The following is a 20,010-nucleotide window of genomic DNA, read 5'->3' on the forward strand; positions in this document are numbered from 1 at the left end:
TTGCATCTCCGACCTTGCAATCCATTTTGTGATGCGTATTATTTATTTTTTTAATTCCTCAGCTTTACACCATTCCTTTTGTCTTCCCCCCCCCCCCCCTCCACATAACCTCAGTGATGAATGAATTGAATATGAGGTCTTGGAGTGTCTGCCATTGATATCCTTTGCAGAGCCAGGGCATACTGCCAAGGGAATCATTGGGAAAAATACCCATCTATAATTTTAAGGAAATCTTTTCCTTCTTGCTGTCTTTGGCCTTTTCTCTGGTCTTATGAAGTGGCCAAGGCTTTGCATAAATGCGTGTGATTTATTAGCTGTGAAAATGAATAGCGGTTTTCATTTCATAATTTTAACACCGCTGCTCTCGATCTTGATCCCAGCTGTTGAATGTTGAAAGACGGCTTCAATTATGTTGCTTGTCTCCCTTTTAGTTGTTAAATGGTTATTTTTTCCCCTTCAGTTATGGCACACCTCAGCGCCGCCCTGCTGGCCATCTTTGTGAACTCCAGCCGAGTCTTCGGCTTTGAGCACGCTCCTGTCAGAGTAAATGAAATCCAGCAGTGAGAGGCCTGCAAATAATTTATTGCTTGCAGAGTGCGTCTGCAAAGCGGAGGACGGGGCGGTCTGCAGCAGTGCGTACTGATGAGCCAGCGAGTCCAGTACGTTGTGTAGGCCTTCAGAACGCAGGTCAGTGCGTTATTCACCTGGCTGGCCAGTCTTATTCCTTTTTCAATGCTGTGATATAGCTGGCTTCCGAAAAAAAAAAAAAAAAAAAACTCTGGACATCAGACACTGCCTGCCAGTCCGAGCTCAGGAAACCGAGACCACGCGCAAAGGCAGGCGGTCTTTGTTTCTGAGGCGGATGCCTAAAACGATCGGTGCATTCTGGGCCAAGATGAGATCATCTGTTTATTCACGTCACTCACCGCTGTTCTCGGGATTACTCTTGGCATTCCAAATGTCTACTTGATCCAGGCCAGCCTGAACCAAATCCATACTCAACCTTCATAACAAAAAAATCTGGCTTTATTCTGTGAAAGTGTACCAGACAATACACGAGCAGAATGTTTTTGCATATGCAAGAAGTTGCATAACTTGACATATTGCCAAGAATGAGCGTGTGATATTTAATGTCAGCTGTTCATTTTATTGACTTTTCCAGTCATAGGCCTATGGGTCAATTTTTGTGTTTAGTGCAGTGCAGCATATAGATGGGTAAATCTGTAAATCATGTGCCCCTATAGCACTCATAACACAAAGAAGAACCGGAATGGCCGTCGCATACAGTCCTGACTGTGCATAAATTGGGAAACTGGGGTTTAATAAGACCTGACTTGTGGGAATGTAAGGCATTAGAAGACTCATTGACTGGGGAGGGGGAAGGTGCCTGAGCCTCAGGTGAGCTTCACAGAGCGGCGGGAACGTCATTATTCCGACACCTCGGCTGCTGTTAACTGGAGCCAGGAGATTTGTTTCGGCTGCAGCATCCTTCCCGCGACCCGTGCGACACAAAACGGCTCTGAGCCATCCATCTTGTGCAATTAAATTAGCCGACTCTGAAGGAGCAGCACGCTCATCCTGTTTCAGAGCTTTATTGGGCTTTTCCCTCTCATTTTCCCAAAGGGGAAGGGTGTAACAAATGGCTACTGTTCATATTAAGCTTCATACTGTAATAACCCTGGGGGGAAAATGGGCTTTTGGTGTATTTTTTTTTTGTACCTGTGAATCTACTACATATAATAGTCATAATCATTTTTCTACATCATCTTACCACAATGTTGTGGCCGGAATCTGGTGTAAAATTGAACCCATGGGAATAGTTTTGAATGCACACCCCAAGTACACGTTTTGTGCTCCTTCTTAACTACACTTTTCAGCAATTCAGTTGCCCTTTCAGTCCCTTTGGCTTCTGAGTACCCACCACTGTTTGTTATACTGCGTTTAATTTGAGCAAAAATTCATAACATCCGTCGGTCACATTTTCCCTTAATTGGAAAAATATTGTGCCGCTGCAAAGTTTTACATGTGCACTGTCCTCATCGCTTGCCCACACATTAAGCCACAGAGCTGGGATAAATGTATCAAATCACACTGATGCTTTCAGACAGAACGTAGTGAGGTAGTGTGGAACACGACACATCCCTTGTCACGTCTACAATATTAACAGTGGAGTCTGAAGAGAAACCCAGTGGGGTGAGGATGTATGTGCTGTTCGTAGGCTTTCCAAATTGATCTCTAAAGAGGAGACCCATGCAGAATTAGCATTTGCTGTCCATGTTTGTATGTAGTCTCTGGCAGTACACGTTTTTTTATTGGGAATATGAGAAATGTGTAGTCTGCTGGCCGTAACGATGGGTGCCTTCAGAACCAATTGCTTTTCTGCCTGCTTGGCATAGCCGGGGGATGCAAATGCAGAAATTGTTTGAAAAAAGCTGGAAGTAAACTATAGCATAATTTAGTGATTCTCAGCAGCCCTGCCTTTAGCCTGCCTCTGCTTACTGCCAAAAAAATGTTTGTTTGTTAATGGTTGTTAATGTCGGGGTCTGATTTGCATTTATTTATTGATTTGTAGCTTGTTCATGACATGCCAAAAAGCATTTTACATCAATGCTATCAAATAAGTATCCGGTGCATTGCAAGTGTTCATAGCCAAAGGCTAATTAGTAACACCTGTCCCTGGGTACACTAAGGAAATCATAAATGAAACATTAATGAGTAAATTAGAAAGTGTCTTGCCTGTTTTCTATCAGAAGAATAAACAAGCAAATCTTATTATGAATGTGCACACCTATTATTGAAGTCCTACATATGAAATGTGTGCTCTTTCAGATGCCAGCACTTGGCTGATTCTAGTGCTTTGCCGATTTTAAAAAATCCTGCTTGTCAAGAATCAGCTGAAATGAATGGAGGCTGGCGTTGGCCCTCAGTGTTGAACCCTCAGATGTCTGGTCTGTGCATCGTCCGCTTGCTGCCATTCGCTTGTTTGCTTTGAGGATTCTCTTACTCGGACTGATTCATACGGCCTGCATTTCACATGTAGTCCATTCGCAGCACTGGGTGTGTCTGAGGGCATCTCCGATTAAGCTCATCCCCCAGGGTTACTGCCACCGACTGGAATTGATTTGCAACTCGCTGCCGTCTTACAACTTGCAGCCGTCCACTCAGAGCTGTCTGGATGCAAGCCAGAATAGGATTCAAACCCGGAACTGGATGCAAGCCAGATTGGGATTCGAACTCAGAGCTGTTCTGGATGCAAGCCAGATTGGGATTCAAACCCGGAACTGGATGCAAGCCAGATTGGGATTCAAACCCGGAACTGGATGGAAGCCAGATTGGGATTCAAACTCAGAGCTGTCTGGATGTGGGTCCGAGTCAGATTCAAGCTCACAGTCGGCTGGATGAGAGCTCGGTTCCCTGACCGCGCTGCCATCCTATGGGAAGTTATTCTCAGCCTCGGACTGCTCATCTTCCGGCATGCGGATTCAGCGTCTCGGGCGTAGTTCTCTGCAGAAGCCATTAAAGGCAGAGTCCCGGTGCTGTGTGCTTTGTCATCCTCAGAGCCCCTGAGCCGCGGGCTGACAGCTGAAGCATTGCACTGCTCATTAGGGGCCTGGTAATTGTCCCGCACTCTGCGCGGGGCCCAGAGGCGGCCGGCTCATGGTAATGAGGGAGTCCGACCGTGCAGTTTCTGCTTGGACCAGAGCCACGGCCGTAAACGACCGACTTCCGGATCGAAAGCTGGACCCGAGACCCAAGACCCACTCCCGTTCTTCCGGACCGATATCCCGCTAGCCACGGGAGGCGGGTGGGGTGGAAGCGTCTTTGACCTCAGCTTTGCGCTTTGAAGAGCAGCAGTGTTTTACCTTCAGGGGTTTTTCCGGAACCGTCCATTGGTCTCCTCTAATTGAGGCTCAGTCGATACGCCGAGGTGCGGCCTCGGCGCAGGTAGCCCGCTTTCATCTTGCTGCCGTTTTTTTTCCTAGCGGCCTACAGTAATGGCACCAGCAGGAGAACCATTTTGGCTCTTGCTTGATGCTGTTAAAATGGTATTTACAAGCACAGTTGGCTACCCTTGTTAATAAGCATGAGCTGGGAATGGATTTACTGCACGTTTGATAGGTCTGTGCGATATGAGGCAAATATGCGTTGTGTGATAACGTTGTTGAATATTGCGATGACGATATGACTTGATAAATAAACAAATATTCAAGTGTGCACAGTTCTAATGTATTTCACCGTTAGGTACATTACTATAGACCTCAGCCAATGAATAGCCTCTGCCCACTGAATGAAGAATTAATGTAATATAATATATATGAATTAATGCATTATTTCAATGTGCTTTTATTGAGAAAATTGCACATGAATAGCCAATCAATTTAACTGAACATCATTTTAAATAGATTCACTGTTCATTGTAGTTCAAGCTGTATTTAGTGATGTGTTTATCCCGGTGATGATAAATATGATATATCGTGCAGTCGTAGCATTTTATCTGTACCTTATCTGAATGGTATGGTTAAATCATCCCCATCCAAATGCCATGGCAATTGAATTGTAATGCCGCAGTTAAGGTGTAAGCTCAATAAAAACCGCTTGCCCATTCACCCCTATTTGTTTGGAGCACTCTCCCTTTACAATTTGTGCCTGAAATGGGGTAGTCTGATTTAACATATTCTCTGTAGGCCCATGCCAATATAGATATTATTCAGTTGCAAACACAAAGCAGGCTAGAAGGGGAACTGTATCGATGATCAGTGGCTCTGAAAGTACTCTCTTGCTGCATCTTTACGGATTCTCTCATTTGTCAGCCTGGAATCACTGCTTTGATCGATACTTATTAAGCAACATAATTTGGTTCCAAATCAATCATGTGGACTTGGCTTCGCACTGGCTTTGGGTGTCCGCCAGTGTACGTCACGGCTTCCTGGGGCAGGAGGGTTTCATCAAGTCCAGCAGACATCTCACGGTCTGCGTATTGGGAGTTTACTGCATTTAATACATTTCTTAGCAGGTGTATGGTCTCATCCAGCTGACCTTCTGTGTGCTTGTGAAGAAGCATTTGAATGTGGAACATTCAAAGTGGCATGGAAATGCTCGTTATTTTACTATATAAGCCACAGCCCAAAGTATTATTATAATAGCTGCCGGTTAGTCTTTTTTCCAAGCATTTTGAAGGCCGCAACTTTTACCGCCACATTGCCGTTTGGACTATTTGCTAAGAGACTTTAATTAAAAAACCACAGACCAGCATACCTAAATAACATGTCCAGCAGCTTTCCAGCATTTGTTCCAGCTGCATTACAGATGCCCGATTAGTTGGTACAAATTTTAAACATTGAGTTCAACATCAATTTTTACTGTTACCACTGAAAATGTTTTGGCGGATTTGTGTTCTCTCTAAATATTTTCCCTCCTTGCTCTTCTCCACATCAGGAATGCGTGCGCACAAAGAAATATTTACGCTATCACAGAGCAGATTCATAACTGCCGACCCCGTCGGCTCTGCAGCCTGTAATCATCTGAAACGCGAATTGCAGCTTTAAAAGAAAAAGAGCGGGCTTGTCAGGAGGAGAGCAGGGCAGAAAAGAGGGATGGTGAAAAATTAATGATGCTTGCAAAAAGGAATTCAGAGTGGGGAAGGGAGAGATGATGCCTGTCCCAGGCATCTGAGTTTTTCTGCCGAGGGACGGGCAGCTTTGTGGAGACCTCGTGGATAAGGCTCCGAGTGTGTCGGATTTGGTCAATGCTCCTGGTCGGGTGGATGGTTGCACGCCTTTTTGACCTGTCGGTGGAATGGGAGGAAGGGGACAATGACCATCAGGTATTGGCAATAGTAGGGGTTTGTCTATCTGAAGCCAGTACTTTGACCGAGGGAATGGAGTCCAGTTGGATTGAAGATCAACCAAGTCCCTTTTCCGTCCTTCGATACATCGATTCAGTTTTCATTAGTTTGAAACAGGACCAATCGTCAATTATAAACCTTTGACCCGATTACCCTTGAAATTACATCGCCCCTACACCCTCATCCCCAGCTGCCTACTGACCCAGCGAGGACACCCTTTAGTTTGAATGTGTAGCTGTTTTGCATCACAAAACGTGGGTACCCCACCCGCAGATGCATCTCCCAGGGGTTGACCCTGTGAGTGACCTGGTGTCCCCAGTCTTCTGGCAGGGAGTGTTTAGATGGCTCTCTCATATGGAGAGGTTCTCCCGAGGGCACGGCCACTACCTTTTGGGGGAAAATGAATGTCCCTGCATGTCCTTTACTCGACCCATTAAAGGTGAAAAGTATTGACCTCTCACACATCCTAATTTCCACAACTAAGAATTTTGGTACCTAGGGCGTGCCTTCATGGGAAAATTGCTTTCAGGCAGCCAGTCATGGCACTGGGGAGGACTGGGAGACATGTGGCTAACCAGTGATGTAAAAGCAGTTCTTTAAACCTTGAAACCACCAATTCATGCGGATTGTTGGCAGCCTTTGAGAGATTTGTCTTTGCAACCATTTTGTGGCAATGCAAGTGGCTATTTGTGCCGAGGTCTCACACCAGGACTTGATGTTAGGATTCTCCTTTTCTAACTATTGCGACCCAGGAGTGTGAACAGAACAGAGCGCCAAGTTCATCAACCTTTTTGTTTCTGCACCCGGACTTGGAACCTACAAAAGCGTATTGGACCACAACCGCCTGATTGGTGAAGGTGCTGGTGTCATTTAATACTGCAGCTGTTAGCCGCTAAAGCTCAGTTCCCCCCCGGATTCGCTGTGCCTCATATGAATAATACAGGAGCCAGTTGGAGTTTGCTGTTCTTGGAACCACTCTCCCAGGGCTCCCAGCCCAGGCATTTATACCATCCTTTCAGGCCCTTTTTGAAAGGCTCATTAAAGACATTTTCTACAGGCTGGGGCATTATGGGTAGATTGCATAACTCAACATTGCTGAACAAATGAAAAAAGAAAAAAAGAAAAACTGGAAATACTTCACCAGTGTTCTAGGGAAAGCAAACTTGAACCTAAATGAAAGGATAAAGGGGAAAGTTTGTTGCTACAATTCAGACTAATAGAGAAAAGGGGCTCTTGCCTCAAGCCTCAGTCCTACATAACCATGAGGGCCTGCTCAGCGATTGAGCCACCTGTCATTTTTGTAATGTCCTCATCGTCATGAGACTGGCCCCCAGGGGAGGTAGCTTCGGAAGTTTGGCAGGAGGAAAGGGTAGCGAAGTCGTCACTGGTTTACCTTTCTCGTGACTGAGTTCTCATCTCTATAGCCTTGGCTGGGGGAGGGGGTAGTGAGGAGGTGAGGGAGGTCACCATGGTAGCTTGTTAGCCATTGTGTGGGGGTACACTGTGGAGGGGGCTGACCGGGTCAATGGGAAACTGCTTAGATTCCTCCTCCTCACAGGGTTCACAGTGATGGTGGAGGGGGAACCGGGAATGAAACAGAGAGGCCCGGTTACCTGCAAGGGCTATTTTTGTTCTTTCCACCCCCTCAATTTCTCTGCGTCTGTCAGTACTGCTGTTCTCACCTTTTTCTCGAGTCCTCCTTCATTTCGTCAGAGGGGAGAATGAAGGCCTCCCCTTTTGCAATGTGTGTGTGTGTGTGTGTGTGTGTGTGTGTGTGTGTGTGTGTGTGTGTGTGTGTGTGTGTGTGTGTGTGCGGGTGCGGGAGAGACAGAGACAGAGACAGAGACAGAGACAGAGTGCATTTCACGCTCTGTAGCTGAAGCTTGCGAGCTACAGCAGAACGTGCAGAGACTCCCGCACCTGCTAAATAAAGCAAGCCTAACTTCACCAACAGTGTACAGCCATCTAGTGGCAGGCCAGACAGGTTAGGCTTTAACCCCACCGACTGCATAATCCCTCTGCTCCCTGCAAGCCCTGTGAAACGGGCTTCCACTGGCAAAAATGCCAAATGTTAAAAAATATAAATAAAAATGCATCTTGGAACATGTGTGCACCCGCCAGGGTTAAGCAGGAGGTCGCAGCCCTGTGAAGTAAACCGTATAAATATCGCCCTGTGTTCTGCTTGTTCAGCGCTGGCCAACTTTGCTGTTTTAGTTTCAGAGTTTTACACCTGGCTTTAGTGTTATTCCAGGTGTTTGGTCACCGCAGCTGTAAGTCGCACACATTTTTCTCACCACACACGTGCGAACGCAAGCACACACGCGCAAATGCTCGCATGCACGCGTGTTAATTCTTGTATCCACACTGAAGTTTGTATCACACTTAGTACTTGATGTAGTTCTTTGCAAAGGCTGTATGAGTTGATAACATTTAAATTAAGACTTTCTTAGCCTGCCCCCTACTGTTGCTCATGGAACATTGTGAACCTATCTCTCAGTTTTTATCAGTTCTGATGGGGGAAAATGGACTTGAAATATACTTGCCTACAAATAAAAATGCATCCGATGTCAAATAAATTTTGATTAAGTGCTCACGCAAGTGTTTAAGCTCTAAATTACAGACTAGCCCAATTAAATGTACCATTCTAGATTCACTTTTGTCAAAATAGTTTGGTTCACACTGCCCCCAGTGGCAATACAGAGTACTATTTTTATATTGTCTCTCAAATGTAATTGAGAATTACTAATAATTAGCATTAAGCATTTTTTTTATAACCTCATGCAATTTCCTGTTTGATTGCATTTGCATGGAAGGATTATAACTGCCACCACGGAGTACTTGATTGCTTTAAAAATCATTTTAAATATAATTTTGCTTGCTTTTTAAAATAGTTTTTCACACAATTTAATAACTGTCCTATTCACACATTATACCAATTTCAAAAACTTGTTATTGGCCCGACTTGATCAGTTATATCACAAGAGAACAGGTATTCTCAATATGTATGGGGTAATCCCCAAACTAAATGGTGGATATGTCTGTTACTGTTAGGCATGAAATATGTCTTTTGCTTAAGTGCCAGTCGTTACACATTTATTTGAAGCATGTCATGTTTCTAATTTTATATGAATGTTTGTTCTGAAATTATTTTGTACGATTAAACGATGATTAAGTCACTTGTTAACAAACACAATCTTTTTAAATGCTTTGCTTTAATGCTTTTTTTTTTTTTAAATATGAAAGTTCTTGGATTCAATTAAATATAGATTCATTAAATATCCACCTTTGTGCTTAGATGGGTCCATGTGCCCTTCTTGCCTAATTTTCTTGGTTGCAGTTCATCAAATGGCCAGTTGGTGTCTCTGTACACTTTCTGCAAAATCTCACCATGTGCTTTCTCCCATCACTCTAATGAAAACACGCACATTCTTCAATATGTTTAATTATCTGGCTTGAGTGTGTATTCAAGAGAAAATTTTAGAAATGTTCTAAGCAAACGCGTTATTTTATTAATTAAAAAATGAATGGTCACACCATGTAGTTTTATAAAAGAATCAGCCAGTTGAGTTGAATGTAATGTTGAATGTAAAGTCTTGTGTGTTGTTGTTTCAGACTGCGGGGTATGACCGGGTCGAGGCCACACTAGAGCACCAGAAGAGAAGCCCTTCCTGTAACTCTCCTGCGTTTGGTGAAGACCAGTCCCGCTCTTTGGAACACTTTGGGGAAAGAGACTTACCTGCACGGTGCTACAGTCCCACAGTGGGAGGCTGCTGAGATCGCCTCACGATGATTACCTCAGAGCTGCCAGTTTTACAGTGAGTGTTGAACATATTTGTGCGTATCGTCTGTGGACGTGCAAGTTCTGCTGTCCTTGTTGGTGAGAGTGGTCGTCGTAGGTCTCAACGGTTGCTTTTTGTTTCCTAACTCTGAAATGGTGTGTTTAGGCATGTTTACGTATGCTGGGCTTCAGCTGGCACATGCTCATAATGCCTGCACGTGGGTTTGGGGTCGCAGTGTGGAGTGTTTGATCTGCTTGGACACAACCTGTGTTCCCCTTCCACTGTGCTGTGAGCGTGCGTGTGTGTGTGTGTGTGTGTGTGTGTGTGTGTGTGTACTTGTGTGCATGTTGGTGGGTGGGTCTGTAGGTTCCTGTTAGTAGAATGTATGTGTTTGTTTTTACACCAATGTGAGTGAGTGAGTGTGTTGTGTGTTTGATGTTCTGTGTGTGTGTGTGTGTGTGTGTGTGTGTGTGAGTGTTTTTGACGTTGTGTGTGTGCGTGTGTGCGCGCACGCCTGTCTCTGAGCAAGAGAGACTGTGTGCGTGAAGTGCATGTGTGTGTTTGATGTTCTCTATCTGTGTGTGTGTGTGTGTGTGTGTGTGTGTGTGTGTGGGGGGGTGTGTGTGTGTGTGGGTGTGTGTGTGTGTGTGGGTGTGTGTGTGTGCGTGTGTGCGCGCACGCCTGTCTCTGAGCAAGAGAGACTGTGTGTGCGCGTGAAGTGCATGTGTGTGTTTGATGTTCTCTATCTGTGTGTGTGTGTGTGTGTGTGTGTGTGTGTGTGTGTGTGTGTGTGTGTGTGTGTGTGTGTGTGTGTGTGGGTGGGTTTCCATGTGTTCTGGCCTCAGGGCCTGTGTCTGTGCTCTGACCCTCTTTTCTCTCACAGGGACCCCAGTAATGAGTCGGGCCCGGCGGAGACGGTCAGCCTCAGCGTGAGCGTCAGCGAGCTGGACGACAGCGGGGAGATCAAGGGCAAGAAGAAGAGGGGGAGGCCCGGGAGACCACCGGTACGACCCCCTCAGACCTGCTGGGGCGGGGCATATACCCCCCATTTCATCTGTTTCCCAGGGAGCTCACCCTCATTGGTCTGTGCTGAGAGGGTGGAGTCTTGCTGAGCAGGCCTGGAGGGGCTGGGTATTTATAGAGGTTTGGGTGGGGGGGTGATCTGTACTTAAAACTGGCCTTAAGACATTAATTATCCACCATTCTGAACTCATTAGTGTGCAGGAAGTAGGCCTCCTTTGTTGTGTTACAGAGCCCATATACTTTTACATGCAGCCCTGGTTAAACGGCTGTAAAGCCATGGGGCCCAACAGGAAACTGTGTATGCCTTCCCCTCAGAAATCAGTGGTCTGTTCCTGTCCCCCACTGACATGGCGGTGAGGAGGTTCTTTATCAGCAGCTTCCTGCTGGCAGCTGAATGTATTCCAAAGCAGAGCCGCCAGAAACTGCAGGAAATGGAAGGCCGTTGTGTGTGTGTGTGTGTGTGTTACGTTTCTGAAACTTATGTAAGTATGTATGTCGTTGACTCTTCGCCTCCCCATCTGTAGACGGCCAATAAGAAGCCTCGGAAGACCCCTGCGGAGAAGTCCCAGATGGGACCCCCTCGGGGGCGGAAGGCCAACGGACTGCCCCAGCAGAACGGCGAGGGGGGCGACCCCGTAACCCTGTTCGAGGTGGTCAAGATGGGAAAGAGCGCCATGCAGGTGCCCATTTTAACCCCTCCGCGGTCTCAATGCATCACACTGCTGACCCAGGCCCCTCTGTTTCTGCTGCACGGTCTCCAGACTGGTCCCGAGCACATTAAAGGCCCGCACCCATTAGCTTTCTTCTCCTGGCTTTAGTATCTAAAACGCCCACAAAAGGTTTGGAAAGAGCAGTGAGGATGGGTTTTTGAAAAGGCCCTAACCATGCCCCCGGAGCGCCCCGTGCCCTATGGTCAGCTCTCTGTGCTAACATTTAGCAACGGGATCTGGTAGTAGGCAATTCATTCATTTTTACTTTAACCAGTATGGAACACAAATCGAAACCTCCAAAATGATATGAAAAGCTCAATAACACTATAAATACTGCACCTCAAAGTCACAAAGCTAATCGCAGGAATGTGGTACTAAATTCAAACTGCACTGCTGTCTGAGCCGTGATGGTGACAAACTGAAAATCAACTGTAAGTTTAACCGTAAGTAGTTACCAGTGCTGCAAATGACAGCATTGACCATTTGATTAGCTACAAAGCATGCTAATACAAAGGATGCTAAATGTGGGCAATGATTTGGTTATATCTGCAGTATAGCATGGATGCATTTCTGAGATCTGCAGTGCAGTTGCTTATGTGAAGTACAGTGTTTATACATTTCCTCTCTTTGCAGTCTGTTGTTGATGACTGGATTGAGTCCTACAAGCAAGACCGAGATATAGCACTTCTCGACCTAATCAACTTCTTCATTCAGTGCTCTGGGTGTAAAGGTAATTTCTCTTTTTGTTGTTGCCAACTCTTTCTGTATTTCTTTATTTCAGTTTTGAAGTCCCAGTAAGAGAAGTAAATCGATTGGGGTTTCTGGAAGCAGAGTTTATTGCTTCTGCGTGCCTGACTTGAATCATAGACCAAGATGCTAACATCTGTGTCTTTTCAATTACAGGCACTGTAAGAATCGAGATGTTTCGCAACATGCAAAATGCTGAAATTATCCGGAAAATGACAGAGGAATTTGACGAGGTAATTCTTTGTTATGATGTGGCACTATCTGGTTGGTTGACGTGTGATGGTGGGAATCTGTCCGCTTTGGAGTGAAATCTTGGCCTGGCTCGTCAGTGCAGTGTGCTTTCGATCATAGGATGCAAAAAATGGATTGTTTGAAAATATTGATAGTATATTGAAATATTTATAGTAGCTGCCATTTCATAATTCAGTGGTATGTGACCTCTGCTGCTACTTCATTAAATGCGTTGTTGATATACTGCACATACAGTTGTCTCAAGTTATTGCTAATAGGGTGGGTGGTCAAGACCATGCCAGCCTCATTTTGCCTTGTTAAGGCTTTCACATTAAAAAAAAAAGATTAATGTTCTTTAATTGAGTCTTCATATCCGCTGACATGTTTTATAGATCGGATGAGCTCTCTCGTGAACGTTTGACTCTTGAATGGAGAAAAGCAGTCTCTGGTAATTAATTTAGAGAGCAATCGATAATTCGTTTGCGAAGCATTTGACACAAATAGCCTTTTGAGGGATGCCTGGAGCCAGGATTTCCTGGGTCTAAATGAGTGTTGATTTCAGAAAGTGCTGTGTTATCATCGGCTGAGGGTGTGATTCTGGCACCTGTCAGTATGTTGATCCAATATTACGTCTTCTGAGCTGTTTGCAGTCATCTCGTCCCAGTACAAACAGAGCAGATATTTCCGTCTGACACAGTGGTTATGTGCTAAATGTTTTCCCTCCTCACGCATCTCAACGATTGAATCATTTGCTGATTGCGTCATTTGGCCCAATGATTCATTCCGCTTTTTAAATTGTGAATCCAGGACAGCGGTGACTACCCCCTCACCATGCCCGGGCCACAGTGGAAGAAGTTCCGCTACAACTTCTGCGAGTTCATCGGGGTCCTGATCCGGCAGTGCCAGTACAGCATCATCTACGACGAGTACATGATGGACACGGTCATCTCGCTGCTCACAGGGCTGTCCGACTCCCAGGTCCGAGCCTTCAGGCACACCAGCACCCTGGCAGGTAGGAGACCGCGCCCGCAGAAGCGCGCCTCAACCAGGTGCCCCCCCCCGGTCCTGTGGTGTTCTGTGGGGTTCTGATTGGACGGTGAGCCTATGACCTGCAGTGCCCTCCATAATGTTTGGGACAAAGAGTCACTGGGGGGGGCGAGCTTCACTCTTTCACTTCTTGACCTGCTTTTATAGTTCCAATTATGGGTCGCATGTAGGTGTTGTACGCGTTGTTTTTTTTTTTGGTCTCCATCGCACGTGCAGCCATGAAGCTGATGACGGCCCTGGTGAACGTGGCTCTGAACCTGAGCATCAACCAGGACAACACGCAGAGGCAGTACGAGGCCGAGAGGAACAAGATCGTGGGGAAGAGGGCCAACGAGAAGCTCGAGCTGCTGCTGCAGAAGAGGAAGGAGGTGAGTAATCCTTCAGATTGAGTTCTCCCACTCTCCCCTAATCATGTGACCCTTCAGATTGAGTTCTCCCACTCTCCCCTAATCATGTGACCCCTCAGATTGAGTTATCCTGCTCTACCCTAATCATGTGACCCCTCGGCTGAAGTTCTCCCAGTCCCATAATCATGTGACCCCTCGGCTGAAGTTCTCCCAGTCCCGTTGACCGTGTTCCCCCCCACTATCCCGTAATCATGTGACCGTTCAGATTCTCCCAGTGCCATTATCATGTGACCCTTTGAATTGAATTCTCCCACACCCGTAAACAGGCAACCTGTTGCCCAGTCCTTGAAACATGCAAAGTGTACTAGCATAGCTCTAGATTTAACCAACAGTAAAGAATACTGATATTCTATTAATAGAAGCCTTTTCTGTTGGGTAACATAACTTTAAGTTGGTACTGTAGTACTCGGATACATTGATTTGATTTTTAATGGTCATTGTGGTTTTGGTACGGATAGTTAGGTGCAAGTGGTTTCCTGGTTGTTGTTTTATAAAACGTGATAAGGCCCGACTGGAGTCGACTTAACGCTGCCGTCGTTCCTCTTCACAGCTCCAGGAAAACCAGGACGAGATCGAAAACATGATGAACTCCATCTTCAAGGGCATATTCGTCCACCGCTACAGGTACGCAGAGGGGGCCGTGCGTGGAGCCGGTTCTCCTCCCGACGGTTGCGTTTCGCCTTCCGCCCCGTTGAGGTCCCCGGCTCAATCTCTCTCTCTCTTTCGCGGGCCATTGCCAGGGACGCCATCGCGGAAATTCGAGCCATCTGTATAGAGGAGATCGGCATGTGGATGAAGATGTACAGCGACGCCTTTCTGAACGACAGCTACCTGAAGTACGTCGGGTGGACTCTGCACGACCGGGTGAGTTTCCGCAGGCCCCTTCCCATCATGCTCACTGCTTCACGCCATTGGCATTCCGGTGCCTTCTCCACCGCTGGGAGGCCTCTCTAAGGAGAGTTTATAAACGTGACATGACTTTATAAGCTTTGACTTACGATGTACTATTAGCCGCTGCCCCGTCTCCATTCCTATTGAAGTGTAAATGGGTCAGTTAGGGTCTGTGTAATGAGGAAAAGCCTAGCATTTTACAAGACTAAATTACTGGGAGCTGAGGCATGGCCTACATGCAGCAAGGGAGCACCGGGGTTTGAAAGTAGGCTGTTTAGTCTTCATTTATTCTTTTTTTAATCCCCCAAATTCAAATAATCTAGTGAGGGCAGTGTTTCATATGGGTCTGATGAGATCACCGTTTCAAACTCCTTCATCTGGTGGGATAGCCGTTTCAGGTTGAGATGTGGACTTGGAGTTCACGTTTTGCTCATGGCCGTTGTTTCCTTCACAGCAAGGTGAAGTGCGGTTGAAGTGCTTGAAAGCCCTCCAGAACCTCTACACAAACCGGGAGCTCTTTCCAAAGCTGGAGCTCTTCACCAACAGGTTCAAGGTACGAACACACGGACAGACATAGAATTTGCAATGACACTGTGAAACCTGATAACTGCTTGCTTCCTCTTTCATTTTAAACATAACTGGATTGCTAATATTGATCAGCCATGTAGGTTAACTCGAGTAGTGGTCATTACAGCCTTCCTAAGGCTCTTATTTGTAGTTCCTTGTTACCTCGCATTGAGTCCTGTGGCGTTGCTATAGAATTGGGTAAATAAGACTTCCCTTAGGATACTGCACCGTGTAGCCTCAACTAAAAAACATTGAATGCAGATCCTTTCTGAATGTAACTCACATCATTTCCTGAACTGATAATTATTGTGAATTCGGTGGGGTTGGTTAGAGGTTAGGGTTGCTAAAGTTGTGAAAACATGTTCTTTCATTCAGGATCGTATTGTGTCGATGACCCTCGACAAAGAGTATGACGTAGCAGTGGAGGCCATAAGACTGGTGACGCTAATCCTGCAGTGAGTATTGTAAAGACTGGACTTTCTGTAATCTGGCCCATGACACTGAATATTCCCGATCGTATCTAACTGTTAATGTTGCCATTGTTTTAATATTTTAATACCCCTGCATAATTGTGTTAATACTGTTCTTTTATTTTGCTCGAATTTGTTTTATGCTACGTGAAATGACTTTGTGTATGAGAGAGGTGCTACAAATAAGTGATGATTATTATTATTATTATTATTATTATTATTATTATTATTATTATTATTACTCTCATAGTGGTAAACCTAGCTGTATTCCCTTGCTTCTGTCCATCCTTCTGCCTGTCACTACTCCCTGTGTTCTGCCCTGTTACGTTTTTATTTTTTTCCGCCCTGATCGGATTGGTTGGCCATTTCAGGGGGAGTGAGGACGCCCTGTCCAATGAGGACTGCGAGAACGTCTACCACCTGGTCTACTCCGCCCACCGGCCAGTTGCCGTGGCGGCGGGAGAATTCCTCCACCGGAAGTGAGTTCCCTCCCTCACAGCCCCGCCTCCTCCGACCTGCCATTGGACCACAGGGTCCCAATCAGCTCTCCCTTTCATCCCTCGCTCTTTCCGCACCCCGCTGCTCTCGTTACGGCTCTCTCTGATCCCGCAGAGAGCTGCTGAGACCACCCTTTTAAGGCCTCATTATTTTTTAGGTGCTTCCCAGCTTGTGAAACTGCCTCAGATCACAGAATCGCATGCAAACAATGCCGATTAGTGGGGCTTTTTAATGTGTCCATAAATATTTGTGCACATTTAGCACACCCCAGGCCTTTTTTTGATGCTGAAGGAATGTAAATTGTTTTTTCCCCTTCGTCATGCTGAGTGCAAATTATGAAGTTCACGGCTGTAAAGGGTTTTTGTACCTTTTCAGAGTAATTGGTTTTGGCCGTTTGTTTTTAAATGAAGGACTTTATGTTTGTTTTTAAGTGCCTCAGTCCGTTCCTACTATAAACGTGTCCTTTAATCTCCAAATCAACATTTTCTGGCTGTATAATAAATGTATAATGGAAGTGAAACGAACATTGTGCATTATCACGCACGCCCAGATGGTGGCACCACTGTGCCATTTGAATTGTTTTTGTTTTGCCCTTTATAATGATAAACATTATGCTTTACTGGGTTATTCTGTGATACTGGTAGGCTTACATTAAAATGACTCTTGAAGCTCTAACGAGTGTCATGGTAAGTAGTGGTTTGTCAAATATGTTTGTGCTTTGAAAGTTTGAATGTAAAGATGAACAGTGGTTAGAATGTGATAAAGATGAATAAGAGCTTGTATGTGGGCTCCACTGAATGTTTGTGGGTCGGTGGAGGATGGTTGTGCTTGTTATATTGTTTGTGGTTGTGAGGGGCTGCTCTGGTTGTGGTCCTCAGCAAAATTTTAGGTTTTGAGGGAACGATTAGGTTGCGGGCATCTGCTCAGTTTCAGGTGTTGAGGGAGGTGGTCAAGTTGTGGGGCAGCCGCCTAGTGGCTAAGATAGATAACTGGGACCCAGAAGGTTGCTGGTTCATGATTCAAGATGAGATTCGCACAGCTGTTTGGCCCTTCAGCAAGGCCCTTAACCTAGCATTGCTCCAGGGGGATTGTCCCCTGACTAGTTTAATCAACTGAAAGTCGCTTTGGATAAAAGCGTTGGCTAAATAACAAATTAGTGTTCTTATTGTGGTGGTTTGTTCTATTAAGTTTTGAGCAGGCGGTCCTGGTTGCGGTTGCGGTTACATCAAGGTGCTCAGGCTGTGGTGGTCGGCTGAATTTGTGCTCGAACTTTGTCTCATAATAATAATATGTCTCCAGGTTGTTCAGCAGACACGACCCCCAGGCAGAGGAGGCCCTGGCCAAACGCAGAGGCAGAAACAGCCCCAATGGAAACCTGATCAGAATGCTGGTGCTCTTCTTCCTGGAGAGTGAGGTGAGCCACACACTTAACACTTGGAGCAGAGAGAAATAAATAAACAATGGGATTAGTATCCAGAAGGTCACCGGTTCAAGGCCACCATGTCCGTGACCTGAATTTTGTTTTTAATTATACAACTTTATAAATGTGTCTGATTAAATGTGTATAATCTACTGTAAGCGCCCTGTAAATAACAAAGTATTTGTGTGTGTGTGTGTGTGTGTGTGTGACAGCTGCACGAGCATGCGGCCTACCTGGTGGACAGCCTGTGGGAGAGCTCCCAGGAGCTGCTGAAAGACTGGGAGTGCATGGCAGAGCTTCTGCTGGAGGAACCTGTGCAGGGGGAGGAAGGTACTGGAACGTTCTGGAACGTACCCCTTTCTTTCTCATTAAATAACTCATTGCTAAAACAAGACACTCACTGGCACTTTTTCATATAATGCAGTTTGTCTAGGGAAAATAGCATTTGGCATTTCAAACTGAAGAGTGCCGTGTGCGACTTTATTCACTTCTTTGTATTCCACACTCCTGAGGCCTCACACAGTGCTCAGCCTTATGGCTTCTAGCCAAATTGTGAGGTGAAAGTCATGGATAAATGTGTTCCTCTACTCCCCGACTCTCTCTCCCCACAGTGCTGTCGGACAGGCAGGAGAGTGCGCTGATCGAGCTAATGGTCTGCACGATTCGGCAGGCAGCTGAAGCACACCCCCCTGTGGGACGGGGGACGGGGAAGAGGGTGAGTGCAGCCTCACCAGCCCGGGCTAGCCAGGCTAACGTTGCTCCAGCGCTAACGGACGCGTTCCCATTCTAAGCGCTTTGCATTGAAATGGTCCCCACTGCCTGTGTATGTCCAGGGGGCATTCATTTTTATTTTAAATTGCTTGAACATTTTAAAAAATACCCGCAGGTGGTGTAAAGGTTTTCCTCCTTCCTGTCTCCAGGTGCTGACGGCGAAGGAGAGGAAGACTCAGATCGACGATAAAAACAAACTGACGGAGCACTTCATCATGGCCCTGCCCATGCTGCTGTCTAAGGTATGAGCCGCAGTCTGCGCTAACACGTGCACACACACACACACACACACACTTTAGCGTAGGGGATGTGTGTATGCCACCTGCCGTGCTGACCCGCGCTGTCTCCATGCCGTTGCAGTACCAGGCAGACTCTGAGAAGGTGGCTAACCTCCTGCAGATCCCCCAGTTCTTCGACCTGGACGTGTACAGCGCTGGCAGGATGGAGAAGGTGAGCGCGTGGCTCTCAAGCCCGCAGCGGTGACGAAGTGTGTCCTGCACTTTATCTGACCTGTGAATCTGAAGCCTGGTGCCAAAGATGGAGAACATGCCTTATTTTATCTCTTGGGAGTCTTAAAATAATTAGCTGGACTATGGCTCTCGTCACATTTGAGAATGGGTGGAGCTCAGTTTGTCGGTTAGCTTTATTTTTGCCTTCAACAGCACCCTGGGGGCAGAGGGTTGTGTCAAACGGGTAATCTTGCATTGTAATCTCATGCCTGTATGTTTGCTAATCAAATGGGGGGTGGGGGGGTTCTAAGAAGAGAGCGGCCTTGTTAACAGAAAAGGCAGCTCTGCCTCCCAGCAGATTTAGTTGGTTAGTTTAATTGTTTCATCCAGACCAGGGTTCAAGGCTCACCTGTTTGTTTTGCTTACTTCTAGCATACAATAATACATAATATTTTTCCGCTCAGTCCAGGGGGTTTGGGGAAAGGCAATCTTAACTGAAATCGGTCTGTTGGAAATGGGGAAAACGCGGAGAGAACTGAAGTTATTTAGCCGTTTTAATACACTTTAATCAACGTAATATTTGCTCTTACCTTTAAAAATAAATCGCAAGTAAGCAACAAATCAGCTAGCTGGCGTTGCTAGACCTACGTCGCATCCATTGTATTAAGGCGTGGGTGGCGATCTAAATGGGATGTTCATTTAAAATCGCTCGACGGTAAACGTTTGTCCCCTCTTCCCCACCTATCCCGCAGCACTTGGACGCCCTGCTGAAGCAGATCAAGTTTGTGGTGGAGAAGCACACGGAGGCGGAGGTGCTGGAGGCCTGCAGCCGCACCTACAGCACGCTGTGCAGCGAGGAGTACACCATCATGAACCGCGTGGACATCGCCCGCAGCCAGCTGGTGGACGAGATGGTCGACCGCTTCTGCCACTCCGTGGAGGACCTGCTGCAGGAGGTAGGGGATGAGATGAGATACACCCGTGGGGTAATTTGTCCTTTTTTAACCTCATCCTGGTTACTGGTTGCCACAGTGCAGCGCCCAGAGACCAACTCCAGTTCTGAGGCCAGTGCCTTTTCAAGGGAAATGGAAGGAGCACACCTAACCTAACATTTGTGTCTTTGAGTGTTGGAGCGTGGGAAACCGGTGTGTGAAT

The 20,010-nt window shown here is 46.3% G+C and overlaps 1 protein-coding gene across 1 annotated transcript in view; it reads left to right on the plus strand.

The window, feature by feature from the left end:
• Window positions 1-20,010, plus strand: part of LOC133128480 (cohesin subunit SA-1) — a 51,114-nt gene that overhangs the window by 19,342 nt on the left and 11,762 nt on the right. The window contains exons 2-19 of the mRNA XM_061242051.1: window positions 9,458-9,660; window positions 10,508-10,628; window positions 11,172-11,327; window positions 11,991-12,087; window positions 12,261-12,337; window positions 13,143-13,347; window positions 13,599-13,750; window positions 14,340-14,413; window positions 14,530-14,653; window positions 15,135-15,233; window positions 15,623-15,702; window positions 16,089-16,196; window positions 17,515-17,629; window positions 17,848-17,965; window positions 18,247-18,350; window positions 18,556-18,648; window positions 18,767-18,856; window positions 19,608-19,811. Of these exons, the coding sequence (XP_061098035.1) occupies window positions 9,632-9,660; window positions 10,508-10,628; window positions 11,172-11,327; window positions 11,991-12,087; window positions 12,261-12,337; window positions 13,143-13,347; window positions 13,599-13,750; window positions 14,340-14,413; window positions 14,530-14,653; window positions 15,135-15,233; window positions 15,623-15,702; window positions 16,089-16,196; window positions 17,515-17,629; window positions 17,848-17,965; window positions 18,247-18,350; window positions 18,556-18,648; window positions 18,767-18,856; window positions 19,608-19,811 (2,046 nt within the window). The 5' untranslated portion in view covers window positions 9,458-9,631. The remainder of the gene's footprint in view (window positions 1-9,457; window positions 9,661-10,507; window positions 10,629-11,171; window positions 11,328-11,990; window positions 12,088-12,260; window positions 12,338-13,142; window positions 13,348-13,598; window positions 13,751-14,339; window positions 14,414-14,529; window positions 14,654-15,134; window positions 15,234-15,622; window positions 15,703-16,088; window positions 16,197-17,514; window positions 17,630-17,847; window positions 17,966-18,246; window positions 18,351-18,555; window positions 18,649-18,766; window positions 18,857-19,607; window positions 19,812-20,010) is intronic.

Source organism: Conger conger, chromosome 5, assembly GCF_963514075.1.
Source record: "Conger conger chromosome 5, fConCon1.1, whole genome shotgun sequence".
In the NCBI taxonomy this organism is placed as follows: domain Eukaryota; kingdom Metazoa; phylum Chordata; class Actinopteri; order Anguilliformes; family Congridae; genus Conger; species Conger conger.